The sequence below is a fragment of the Artibeus jamaicensis genome, unplaced genomic scaffold (assembly GCF_021234435.1).
Source record: "Artibeus jamaicensis isolate MK-2021 breed Jamaican fruit bat unplaced genomic scaffold, CSHL_Jam_final scaffold_1964, whole genome shotgun sequence".
NCBI classification, from domain to species: domain Eukaryota; kingdom Metazoa; phylum Chordata; class Mammalia; order Chiroptera; family Phyllostomidae; genus Artibeus; species Artibeus jamaicensis.
This window is the reverse complement of record NW_026522030.1, coordinates 20,512,675-20,526,672: the sequence shown is the minus strand read 5'-3', so window position 1 is coordinate 20,526,672 and position 13,998 is coordinate 20,512,675. Positions and strand designations below refer to the sequence as shown.

General features: G+C 39.8%; 1 protein-coding gene across 5 annotated transcripts in view; it reads left to right on the top strand.

Annotated features, from left to right (window-relative positions):
* Positions 1-819: 819 nt before the first annotated feature.
* The window catches only part of MELK (maternal embryonic leucine zipper kinase), a 78,585-nt gene continuing 65,406 nt past the window's right edge, over positions 820-13,998 (top strand). For 3 of the 5 annotated variants that reach the window (XM_037144535.2, XM_037144536.2, XM_037144532.2), the window contains exons 1-4: positions 820-963; positions 7,874-7,972; positions 10,052-10,137; positions 12,118-12,234. In XM_037144535.2, coding sequence (XP_037000430.2) covers positions 7,915-7,972; positions 10,052-10,137; positions 12,118-12,234 — 261 coding nt within the window. In that variant the 5' untranslated portion in view covers positions 820-963; positions 7,874-7,914. Of the gene's footprint in view, positions 964-991; positions 1,123-7,873; positions 7,973-10,051; positions 10,138-12,117; positions 12,235-13,998 lie in introns of those variants that run through there. The other 2 variants (XM_037144533.2, XM_037144534.2) reach the window with 2 other exon arrangements.

Here is a 13,998-nt window from a genome sequence, read left to right as displayed (position 1 = left end):
GGTCCATTTTTTAGCCACCTCAGCTACATGATAGTTATATGTCATCATACATTTGTGTAAAACCCTCAAATGTACATGATATTTGGGTGACATGTCAATGCAGGTTCATTAGTTGTAACATATGTAGCATTCTGGTGGGCGATATTAATTTTGGGAGTGGCTTTGCATGTGTGTGGGAGAAGTGGTTAGAACGCTCTGTACCTTCCTCTCAAATTTGCCCTGAACCTAAAACTGTTCTCAGAAAAAGTCTATTTATATGTAAATTTATACTTAATGTTTTTCTTTCCTGTGGTTATGCTTTTTATTTTTTTTCTCCCGGACCAAGTTATCATCATGATCGTTATTTATACAGCAATGAAAATCACATAATGGCCTAACAGTAAAGTGTATTAAAAAGATTTCAATTACGATGCTAGATTGGCGTTTCTAGTACCTTGAATTATCTAATGGATAATTTGCTCTGTTTTTTTTTTTTTTTTGTCCTCATGGCATCACATTCTAGGAAGATTTGGGAGGGGAACTAAAATGAGAACCATGACTACTAGCTCCTTTACTGCAGGTCAGTTTTAGGAAACGACGTAAGAAAGTTGAATTATGTGGAAACTGTGTCCCCGCCACCTAGAGAATGTCATCATGCCCTCAGGGACAGACATACCCCAGTTTGAAAATCGAGGATTTAAATCACCTCTCACATGTCCCAAGAGTCACTTGACCATCCACCTCTCGGCCAGCACTTCCCGCTTCCGGTCCGAGAAAGAACGCAAGCCCCGCCTCACTCACTCCGCCGCGCCCCGCCCCTTCCGGCCCGGGAGGTTTGATTCTCTTGGCGGGCGGAAGCAGCTAAACCCGCAGGATCCAAAAGGCTCAGAGGGACCCTCCCCACTCGCCGCTTCGCCAGCGACCTTAGGTGGGCATTTTTGTCCCGGTGCCTGGCCGTGCTCTGTCCCGCTCTCCGCTCCTCAGGTCAGTGTCTCTAGCCGGTTTCCCGCCAGATTGCGGCGCGGGGGAACGGCGCCGCGAGCCCTGCTTGCTCCCGGCTGAGACTTTTACTGGAGCCACACCTTACCGATCAAGTTCACTGGATGGCATATTTCGCTTTTCTGAGGCCCTTGGTTTTCTCCTGTAAGTGGGGGTAACGATCGAACTTACCGCAGGGTTATCAGTAAGGTAGGTGTGCAGGCAAAACGTTTGCCACCCAGCAGCTCGACAGATGTGAATTCCCATTTCGCGTTGCCATGACGCTGTCTCCGCCAAAGAAATTCAAAGAAGGGCTCGAAGTTATTTCTGTTCATGCAACTCAGTTTACTGGGACAGTCCAGTAAAAAAGGAAATGTGTTAGATGTTATCATCACCTTTTCAGAGTCAAACTCCATCCTCTCCTTTTCTCCAAATAGTGGCTTGAGAAGCTCAAGCTGAAAGGGGAATATGCACGGGAGTGCTCTAGCAGTAAAAAGAGCAGCTCCCTCCAAAATATCTGGGAAGAAGAGACACTCCCAGAGGAGGGCATCCCAAGAGAGTGATCAGGCCTCTAGCATCTAGGATGAGTAATTGTTCTTGAGCTTCACCTTTGGTGTTTTACTTTGGTAGTGGAATGGGGAAAGGTGAAGGAGGGGTGCATCAGAGGTACCTGGAGCTTTGCTCAGAGGCCAGTGTTCCTAAATTTTTTGTTCATATTTTGGTTTCTCTTAACCATGTTCTGTGGGAGAAATCAGAAATGCCCTTAATGTACCTTCATGGGTTTGTTTCACCAGTGAATCTGCCCTTCCTGTGTATCTACTGTGGATCAATGAGATGAGCAAATCAACCCCTTAAAACCTTTAGGAATGAATGCCTCTTTGCTGGTGCTCCCAGAAACCTCTACAAAGGTGCAAGACAGACTGTTAATTAAATGTATTACAAGGCACATAATAAGCCATTTTGTATTCTACTTGTTTGAAATATCCTCAGCATTAGTGTCTTACCAAGCTCACTAGATAAGGTAAATGCGTTATGCAGCAATGAATAGCATAGCCTAAATAATGCCATGTTAATAAGAAAAATTTGCCCTGGTCCATGTGGCTCAGTGGATTGAGCGCTGACCTGTGGACCAAAGGGTTGCTGGTTGGATTCCCAGTCTAGAGCACATGCCTGGGTTGTGGGTCAGGTCCCCAGTAGGGGATGCGACAGAGGCAACCACACATTGATGTTTCTCTCCCTCTCTTTTTTCCTCCCTTCCTGTCTGTCTAAAAGTAAATAAATAAAACCTAAAAAAAAAAAAAGAAGAAAATTTGTTGCTATCCTAAAAAATTTAATGCTAAACCTCCTCCCATTATCTAAGCAATTCCTTATTTCCTCAGAGAAATTCAAGACCCCCATTATATATGCCCCCAATTTTTCTATTTAGTCATACTCAGAAGGACTTTTAGGTGTCTGATTAGGGTATAGTTTCTAACTTCATTATCTACAGTTGAGGGGCTGCCTTCCATATTGACTGATCATATACCTCCTTTAGCAAGTCCAATCACAAGTCTTTCCTGTGTTCAAGATTTCCAAACTCTAGAGGATAAACAGGGCACTTAAAAATATTTAGAAATAGCCCTGACAGGTGTGGCTTAGAGGGTTAAGTGTTGGCCCTCAAAGCAAAAGGTTACCAGTTCGACTTCTGGTCAGGGCCCAGGTTCCCCGATTGGAGGGTGTAAGAGGCAACTGGTCGATAGACATTTCTCTTACTCTCTCCCTCCCTCCCTTCCCCTCTCTCTAAAAATAAATAAATAAAATATTAAAATCCCCCTTACAACCAGCATAAATAAAGTGGAAGAAAGAAAAGAAGGTACACAAGTTCAATCTCACATTGATGCAAGTTGATCTTTGTTAGTTGACCATGACCTGGAAGTTTAAAAGTCATTTTGGAGAAATCTGTCAAGAAGTTAATTATGACACTCCTCAGAAGTGAATTCCAACATCATACGAATTGCTTTCTCTCTGTGTGGCAAGTTGAAATAACACAGTCCTTGTATGGAATTTAGACATGTGCAGTGGTGGCAGTTAGGATTCTTGGATTTCCTAAGGCCTGCTTCGACCATTGCCATCTCTTGGTTTTTAAACTTTGAAATGTCTCTTTGTGTTCCCTCTTTAGCTCCTGTGATCTGAATAGGCCAATGCTGCATTTGTGAGGCTTTGCTCTTTAATGAACCTGATAGTCCACTTAAAAAAAAAAAAAGTTTAGCCCTGGCTGGTGTGGCTCAGTGGATTGAGTGCTGACCTGTGAACCGAGAGGTCGCTGGTTCAATTCCCAGTCAGGGAACATGCCTGGGTTGTGGGCCAGGTCCCCATTTGGGGGGGCATGTGAGAGGCAACCGAACCTCTCACACATTGATGTTTCTCACCCTCTCTCCCTGCCTTCCCCTCTCTCCAAAAGTAAATAAAATAAGTATTTTTAAAATATGTATGTATTTATTTATTTTTAGAGAGAGGGGAAGGGAGGGCAAAAGAGAGGGAGAGAAACATTGATATGCACAAGAAATATTGATCAGTTGCCTCTTGCACACTCCCAGATGGGGACTTGGCCTGCAATCCAGGCATGTGTCCTGACTGGGAATTGAACCAGTGGCCTTCTAGTTTGCAGCTCAGTACTCAGTCAACTGAACCACACCAGGCAGTGCCAGCCCTGCACTTTTATAGCAAACAACTTTCCAAACAGATTTATAGCCTGACACCCCCCTGTTTCCCACCTCCTGCTCTTTCTCTCTCCATGAGGATTCCAAACGTTTCTTAGTCTCGTGTTGACCTTTATACCTTTACTGCTGTTATTGCCATTTTTGAAATGTCTTGGTCCTCTGATTCCTGTTTTTGGGGGGGAGGTGGGCAGGTCATGGTTCTACTTCATTCCTATATTTGCTGCACTGACAAATGCCCTTTCAGAGATTTCTGAATTAGTACTGCTGCTGAGGAGATTTCTGATCCTGTCCCTTATGTGCACATTGAGGATAGATATGATCTTGGTGGTGTCTCCTTGCTCGGAGTAAAATGATATGTGGAATCAGAGTGCTTTAGGCATTTTAATAGATTATTTTATTTATTTAAAAGATTTTGCCCTGGCTGGTGTAGCTCACTGAATTGAGCGCGGGCTTGCAAAACACAGGATCATGGTTCAATTCCCAGTCAGGGCACATGCCCGGGTTGCAGGCCAGTTCCCAGCAGGGGACTCATGAGAAGGCAACCACACATTGATGTTTCTCTCCCTCTCTCCTCCCCTCCCCCTCTAAAGATAAATAAATAAAATATTAAAAAAAAATTTAGCCTTGGCTGGTGTAGCTCAGTGGATTGAGCATGGGCCTGCGAACTAAGGGATCGCAGTTCAATTCCCAGTCAGGGCACATACCTGGGTTGCAGGCCAGTTCCCAGTGGGGGATACGTGAGAGGCAACCATACATTGATATTTCTTTCCCTCTCTCCTTCCCTTCCCCTCTAAAGATAAATGAATAAAATCTTTTCTAAAAAAACAAAAAAATTTTTTAGTTGAATTTGTTGGGATAATATTGATTCATAAAATTGTATAGGTTTCAAGTGTACAGTTCTGTAACACATTATCTGTATATTGTAGTATGTGTTTACCACCCCAAGTCAGGTCTCCTTCCATCACCATTTATCCCTCCCTTTACCCGCTTTTACTTCCCCCTACCTCCCTAAGAGGACATTTTAGTATATGTCTTGTGGAAGTGAGCACCTAAAAGGATATTTTAAAAATATCTCTTGTGGCCCTGATCGGTGTGGCTGTTTGTTGAAGTTTTATCCTGTACATCAAAAGGTTGGAGGGTTCAATTCCTGGTCAAGGAAAAAGAAAAAAAAACCTTTTGTGGCCTTTGAGCTTTTGATTTCTTTTTTTTCTCTACTTCAATTAAGAAGATGCCCATCCTCACTCATAGACCTCGCTGACTACTCTTTCTTTTCCTTTATAAACTCACTAACCCCTGAGGTAGAACTCACACTCTAGGTCTTCCAACGTCAGGACTGTTTGTAAGGCTTAGGAATGTGCTGGTCACTCAGCTCTGGATGAGACAGGATGAAGAACAGAGAACCTGAGGGCAGTGAACATGTGCTGGCCATCCATCAATCCCAGAGCCCTCAGCGGGCTTGCCAGGCCTCTAGAAGGGAGACTGTCTGGTTCTAGAAATGAGCACCAGCACCAGCACCAGGTCTTAACTACTGAGAAGCAGTGATCAAGATGGTTTTCTTTGCCCTTTCTTTGCTTCCCAGGTGCCAGTTGGCCATACCTGTAACTCAGCCTTTCAAATTATTAGGGAGAAGGGGGTCCCAGCATCCTGAACCCTGTGCTGCCATAACTAGTCTATGGCTAGGTCACCAAGGGAGATTGGTACACAGGAGACAGGCCAGGCAAAGGAGGATTTCATCACTGGCTGGGTCTTGGCCTTAAACCCCTATGTGAACTCAAGAGCCCTAGTGTGCTGCGCTGGACTGCATAGGAGATTCTTTGTGCCTGACTCAGTGACCTCCATTTCCCTGGGCCCCTCTGATTCCTGCTTAGCTATTTAAGGGGTGTGGGGGCATCTCTTCCCAAGGTTGAAATATTGAGTTTTGTCCTATATTAGCCTTTAGGAAGAAGAGCTCCTTAGAGAAACCATTTCTGTGTAGGTTCACCTTTGAATCCATGTCTAACTATAAAGAAAGCTCCAATTTGTAGCACCTACTCAAGTCCTGGGACTTGACCTGGGTCCTGGGTCCTTTTAGAAAATGTATTTAGAAAGATACCTCCCAGAAATTTTCTTTTACCAGTTTTACTTTTTTCTTCCTTAGCTTCCATGAAACTGTATTCTTCTAATTCTTTTCTAACTTCTTTCTCTTCCTCTTCCGCCTCCTAGCTGGTATGGGTGAGGCCTCAGCTGTCTACATTTACAGTTTTGTGTTTCTTAAGTCTTTTTATACTAACTGTAATTGACTTTGTGTATGGTGTGAGATGAAGATCCAAATGTTTTTTCTTTTTCTCCCATATGGCTAAGCAATTGCCCCTGTTCTAAATCTACACTTCCCTTTATTGGTACCTCTAAGAGCAGTTTTAGTTCAGTATATGTCAACTTTTCTTCCTCCTGGATCTTCCCACCTAGATTTCTTCTTTCTAAACTGCTCTTCCTTTTATTCATTTTGGGCCAACAACTCCTGTTAAGGTTCACCATCCAAAGACCACTAAGAACACTATCTGTAGTTAAAAAAAAAAAAAAAGGCGTTTTTAGTTTGCTGCTGCAAGAAAAACCATCCTCCCTAGGACCTCGGGGTGTCTCAGTAAGGAAAAGTGAGCTGAAAGGTGCTCATAGGATTTGGGCCCATGGTGGGTGGTTTTGAAAAGGAATTAGGGAAGCAGGAACCAGTTTTGGAATGACTGCTATCAAAGAGCTGGGCCATTTCAGCATCTGGGCATCTTAGAATGACATAGGGTTGGGATATTATTGGTGGGAAAGAAGCAGTAAGTCATATAAAGGATCGTTCTCATTTTAACAGCTTTGGGTAGAAACATTGTTTTCAGGGTCTTGTCCAGGTCCTGTTGGAAATACTGTTCAAGTTTTGGTAGGAGTAGCCAGTCTGATTATCAGCCAGGCTGATAATATCACCTTTCCTCACTTCTTATCCTTTGAATAAGTTCTTGGCTTAAATATTACCTTCTCGATGACTCATTTTAACCACTGTTGCTTATTTCTTTCCCAGTAATTACTTAATTTTATTGTCTGACGATTTGCCTTTTGTCTTCTCTACTAGAATGCAAGATCCGCGAGGGCAGGAACCACATTTCCCTTCTTCCCCATTATGGCTTTAGTGCCAGGCGTGGTGGGTCCAGAACATCATAGGTGCTCGGGAAACACATATGTGTGAATAACTGAGTGAATAAAAGAAGCCAGGTTAATAGTATGACTAGTTCTGTCAGGTCCGCTCGTCTGTAGCTAAAGTCAGCTAAAAGCAAATCCTCTGCAAGTGAAACAAAGCTGGTGTGAGTGTGACCTTATGTGTTAACACACGTAACAGGGCCCTTCTCAAGCCTATGGTTTTGTGTCGTTCTACTTAATTTTAAAACTCAAGAAGACAGAACAGAATAAGATCTACCTAAAACTTTTATAACACATTTTAATATATTATTTGATATGTACTTGAATATATGATATGTACTTCAGAGTATATGTAACACATGTGAAATATAATAAAATATGTATCAAATGTATCTTAAAATTATATATTATTGGGGTCTTAATTTGCATTTCCCTGATGAATAATGAAGTTGAGTATTTTTTTCATGTTTTTATTGGTCATTTGTGTTTCTTTGTGAAATGCTTTTGTATTTTTTAAAAAAAATATAATCTTTATTATATCTTTTTCAAATACCATTTAGTCCCCTTATGCCTCCCTGCCTCTAGCTTTGTATTTCATCTGCTTATTTTCTGTTGTGTTGCCTTTCTCTATATTTTTGACTTGGAGTCTATTCTGCATAAAAATCAATTGTTATATGTGTTGCAGATATTTTCTCACATTCGATTTTTTTTAAATGCTGTCTTTGGATGTGCAGAAGTCCTTAATTTAAGCATTGTTTTAATGTATTTTTTTTAATACTTAGCACTTTAAAAGATCCTCTTCTATCTTGAAATCATGACAGTATTCTATTAAAAGTTTTAAAGGTTTACCTTTCATATTTAAATCTCTACTTGAGCTGGAATTGATTTTTATGTATGCTGTGAGATAGGAATCCAGTGGGGTTTTTTTCATGTAGCTAATCAGTTTTTCCAGTATCATATTTGTACATGCCCAAGACTTATTTATATTTACAGTTACGAGAGTGGAGGACATAATGTCATAATAGTTCCTTTCTTGATCTTGTACTATTTGTGTTTGACAGGTTTATTTTTTTGTAATTTTGGGTAAAATTCCCGAAGAACTATGAAAGATTATGATGAACTTCTCCAGTACTATGAATTATATGAAACTATTGGGACAGGTAATTGTTATTTTATTCTTGGGGTTAGAGGAACTATTTGACAGTATAGTGCATTTGGGCAGTCATGAGCTTTCTGGTCTAAACTACATAGTTTTAAAATTCTTCAATCTGTTCAATTAGAAAAAGGTGGAGCAAGAGAGAGGCGAGTAGTTAGGAGAGATCTTGTCAGTCATTTAATTTAGAGTGAAAGTCATTGGACAGTTTTGAGCGAAGGAGTGATCTGACCTTTGTTTTTAAGGGTCACTCTCTCTGGCTGTGAAAAGATTGGGTAGAGGAGGGCAAAGGCAGAAGCAGAGATGTTAGGACGTTATTGTAGTAATTCAGGTGAATGATGCTAGAGATGATGATGACTTGGATGAGTGTGGTAGTAGTGAAGGTAGTGAAAGGCTGGGATTCTGTATAGAGACACATACGTATACATATACATGTGTGTACTTTCAGATTTATTGAGGTGTAATGAAGATGCAAAGTGCACTAAGCTCCATGGAGTTTTACGTACATATAACCCCCTGTGTGTCCTGCTCATATCAATATCAAGAATATTTCCAGTCAGTACCTTTCTTTTTTCTCCAAAGTAACCTACCATTGATACATTTTGAGGACAGAGGCAGTAGGATTTGTTGATGGGCTGGATATGGGGTATGAGATAAAAGAAAAAGGCTAAGGATGGCCCCTGGGTTTTGGCCTGAGCACCTGGGAAAATGGAATTGTTAATTTCTGAGATGCGGAAGACCATGGGAGGGACTACTGGGAGCTTCTTTTTAGAAATGTTAAGTTGGCACTTACTTTTAAATACCTGAAGTGTAGACTTTTTCCTGCTTTTGATTCAGTTTTGAAACACTTTCTTATTTCCCCAGTTTTAAAACTGATTGGAAGTTTCATATTTTGTCTTAGTAACTTTTTTGTGTGTTCTAGCAATATTAATTATAAACCAAATTTCTAAAGAGTGAACTCTGTTTTCCTACTTGCTCATTAAAAAATTGAAGATTTACTGGAGAACATATTTGCCAATGATACATTGCACAAGGGTTTAATCTTCAAAATATGGAAAGAACTCAACATTGAGAAGACAAGCAGCTCAATTAAAAAATGTGCAAAGGTCCTGAATAGACAGTTCTCTAAGGAGGACATACAGATGGCCCATAGATATATGAAATGCTACTCAACTTCACTAGCCATCAGAGATGCAAATGAAAGCCACAGTGAGATACCACCTCACACTGGTCAGAATGGCCATCATTGATAAATCAACAAACAAGCTGGTGAGGATGTGGTGAAAAGGGAAAAAATTAAAAATGGAACTGCCTTATGACCTAGTAATTCCACTACTGGTAATATACACATATGCACCTCTTTGTTGATAGCAGCACTATTTACAATAGTCAAGTGCCGGAAACAGCCCTAGAGCCCATCAGTAGATGAGTAGATTAAAAAACTGGTACATTTACACAAAGGAATACTACTCAGCAGAAAGATGTCCTGCCTTTTGCAACAGCATGGATGGAACTGGAGAATATTATGCTAAGCAAAATAAGCCAGTTGGTGAAAGACAAATACTATAGAATCTCACTTATAACTGGAATCTAATGAACAAAATAAACAAATGAGGGAAACAGAACCAGAGACATGGAAACATGGAACAGACTGATAGCTGTGGGTGGGGGTGGGGGTGGTGGAAGGAAGGGGAAGGGACCAGTCAAAGAACATGTATGAATGACTCATGGACATGGACAACGGAGAGGGATTGGCCGTGGGAGTGGAGGTGGGCTGGATGGAGGGGGGCAAAAGGGAAAGCAATTGGGACAACTAATAGAATAAACAATAAAAAATTAAAAATTAAAGACATACTATCATGATAAAAAAAAAAGTTCAGCTAGACATTGGATGAGGAGAGGTTAGGGTAATGGCTAACACTTTGGAAGAAGCAGAAAGAAAGAGCCGTAAACTTAGGGAGAAGTATGGATCGATAGAGCCTTTTAAAAGCAAACAGAACAGTATTTGTTCCTGAGCCCTCACTTTGCTCCAATGTTGATATTTGGGTCTGTCTTGCTTATCTCTTCATAATTTTCCTACATGTAGGTGGCTTTGCAAAGGTCAAACTTGCCCGCCATATCCTCACTGGAGAAATGGTAGCTATAAAAATCATGGATAAAAATGCACTAGGGGTAAGTTTAAAATTATTTTTAAAATATTTATAGACCAGTTTTTTGAATTAAAATGTAAATTTGCTCCAATGTTCTAGTTACTACTTTTATTAGAATAATATTTCTTTTTTTCTTTTTTCTTCCCAATTTTGTTATCCCCTCCTCCCTGCACCCTACTACCCTCCAGCATTGCCCTCTACCACTTAGTTCATGTCCATTGGTTGTACGAATATTTCTGTAGCTTTTTAAATGGCTAATTATGTATAACTGTTAGGTTTTAAAAAATAATGTGAGGGGAAGGGGTTATTTTATCCTTAATTTTAATGCAGGGCAGTGGTGCCTGTTTGAAGCCTGTAGGATCTATTTTCCTGCTGTTGTTCGGTGGTCTTGGAGGTGTTTCTGGGTATCAGTATTGCCCTTCTTTATCTTCTCATGATACTCTTACTCAGTGTCACCTATGTTATAGGGTACGTAGGTCTTATATCCCATAATTTTATTCAGAGTGAACTTAGAAGTTATCTGATGAAATCCTCCTTTCCTTGATCGTCCTCTTTTTCCTCTGCATGAATGCTTCTGGGTGTGAGCTGCTCATTACTTCCCAGTGCAGCCCGATTGATTTGTGGTTTTGGTTATGAAGTTTTTTGCTTTTTATTAAGGGAAAAAAATCTGTCTCTTTTGATGATCTTTATGGGTCTTTTATACCCTTTCAGTGTTTGTACTCACCCTGAGTGATTTTTTTTCTTTTAATTTATCATTCCTCATATGGTTTAGTTTTGACCAATAATTCAGGCTCTTCAATATTTTTGTTTATCTGTGCTCAGTATTTACTAAGTGAATAAAAGGGCATTATAAACCATTTTTCTTGAGCATTTAAACATTGCAAATCTGATTAATTTCCTTAAGCAATTTAAAATTTAATTTCAACTTTAGTATGACTTAGTCACTTAAACACTGTAAGTAGTACAATAGCAAACAAAATGTGTATTGTTATTACAAAATGTGTTACCACACTGATACTCAAAACTTACTCTAAGCCCTGGCTGGGTAGCTTAGTTGGTTAGAACATTGTCCTGATCTGCCAAGGTTGTGGGTTCAGTCTCCAGTCAGGGCAGATACAAGAATCAACCAATGAATGCATAAATAAGAGGAACAACCAACTAATGTTTCTCTCTCAATTAAAAATTCATTAATCTATTTCCAAACTTTTTATATTTTCTGTTGTTATGCCTATTTTAGCTACTTCTTAGGACTTGAATGATATTTTGATTACTGCAAGGGCCCAAGTTATCAGACTCCCACTCTCCCCAAAAAGAAAAAAGTGAGATTATCATATTAGAATAGTGAAAGTTACCACTGATTCTTGGCCAGGACCTGACATCTGGTTGCATGGTCCTAGATAATTGGATCTTAAGCCACTGATGATTAGATGGAATCCATTTTTATCATAAAGTTTTACATGTTACTTCATGGATTTCTAGATTTCTGTCTTTAATATGGATTTTGAAATTCTTTCAGCGTGGCTCATCCTCCTCCTTCCCAACCAGCTTTTTATTTTGAAAAATTTTAAGTCCCTATAAAAATTGGAAGGCCGAGGTAGTGAACACCCTCATACCTTTTACCCACGTGCACTGCTTTTCAGGTCAGCATGCCTCTTATGGAACATCGCGAAGAACAAAGTGGTGGCTCAGGCTCGCACACTAAGCAGTGTTTCTGTCATTTTCTTTTTTTGGAATGCTAACCTTCTCACGGAGTTCGAGATTTAAAAATTTTTTTCTGCACTTAGTACTATTGACCCACGATGAACTTGTCTTTCATAAAACCCTCAAGGCCTTTTCTAATGTACATACAAATAAGTTTTCTTATATTTTTTCTGTATTGTTGAACAGTTTGTTTTGAGGGCGTTGATTGCTTTTGCTACTCAGTGTTAAAGCTGTTGATACTGATGCTTGCAAACCTTCCCACACTGGTTTACTGAATATTTAACATAATGTTTTGTCACAGAGTGATTTGCCCCGGATCAAAACAGAGATTGATGCCCTGAAGAACCTGAGACATCAGCACATATGTCAGCTCTACCATGTGTTAGAGACCGCCAACAAAATATTCATAGTTCTTGAGGTTTGTAGTATGGTTAGAGACTAAAGGTGTTTGTTCACTGTCTTAGTCCGTTTGAGCTGCTATAACTAATATCACATCCCGGGAAGGTTATGAACAAAATAAATTTATTTTTCACAGTTCTGGAAACTGGGAATTCCAAGATCAAGGCACCGGTATGGTTGGGTGAAGGCTTTCTTCCTGATTCAGAACTGGGGCCTTGTTGCTGCATCCTTACATGTAGAAGGGGCGAGGGATCTCTTTGGAGCCTCTTTAAAAAAAAAATTTTTTTTGATCGAATTCATTGGGGTGACATTGACTAATGATATTATATAGGTTTCAGGGGTACAATTGTATACTATATCATCTGCATATTGTATTGTGTGCTCACCAGCCAAGTCAAGTCTCCTTCCATCACCATTTATTCCTCTCTTCACCCTCTTTTACCTCCCTCCACTCTCAAGAGTCTCTCATAAGAGCACTGATTTCATTCGGGAGGGCATCTCCCTCACGTGCGAATCAGCTCCCAGAGGCTGCCTCCTCATGTCATCTTTGTGGCTTAGGGTTTCAACATTGGAATTTTGGGTGGGAACAAACGTTCATACCATTTCCATTCACTTTATCAGTAATTAAGAGAAAAGTATGTTTCACCTGAAAGATTAGAATAAATATTAAGTGGGTTACCTGTTTGAGTTCTGTCTATAACAAGTTAGATCACGTAGACATATATAATAAATTGGCAAGTCATTGTAAACATACCCTTTCTAACACACTCCTCGTGGGGAGGTGTGGTTTAATGGACAGGATGTGTGAGAGTTTGTCCCTAGGGGGAAGGATTCATTTCAGTTTAATGGTGTATTAATCTAGGGCTGCTGTAACAAATGACCACAAACTTGGTGGTTTAAAACAGAAATTTATCGTCTTACAATTCTGAAGGGTAAAGTCTAAAATCAGAGTGTGGGCAAGATTCTTTCTGGAGAATCTGTTTTTTGCCTCTTTTCTGGTTTCTGATGGTTACTGGTAATCCTTGGCTTATAGATGTATCTCTCTATTTCCTGTCTTCAAACGGTCTGCCCTAATCCAGTAGGACCTCATCTGATTTGATTACATCTACGAAGATCTTATTTACAAATAAGGTCACAATTACTAGTACTGGGTGTTAGGACTTGAACTTTAAACATATCTTTGGGGGACACAGTTCAGCCCACAGCCTTCAGTGCATGTGTTATGTGAATCAAATTCTTTTGAGTTTTAACCTGCCCTTTTTGGCTTGAAGCATAAAGTCTTTAGAACTTGTATCATTCATCTCTTGTTTTATTTTCCTTAGTCTCAGCCAGGTAATTTGTAACTTCACATCATTTTCACAGATTAGCTCTGCTTTAAAAGCACATTTTAAAATTCATAATGCCGAAAGTTTTGGACCTAGAACTATTTTCCTCTTATTACACTATATATCCACGCACATGGTCAATAGTGGTGATTTTACAGACTCTTTAAAAAGCTATTCCCTTTGTCCAAATAAAATACTTAAAAAGCAAAACAAAAGCAACAAAAAACCTTTCATGAACTTAGGACAAAATAGAGAAGGTGTAAGAGTATATATTAAAAATAAATAAAATGCTCTGTCCTGTATCCCAGTCATCCAGTTATCTTGTGCTTTTCCATGCACTTATAAATACCTGTGTGTGTGTGTGTGTGTGTGTGTGTGTGTTTTACTGCGGTGCAGACTTACACAGCACAAGTTTATTTTTTCTTTTTAAAGTATATTTGATTGATTATGCTATTACA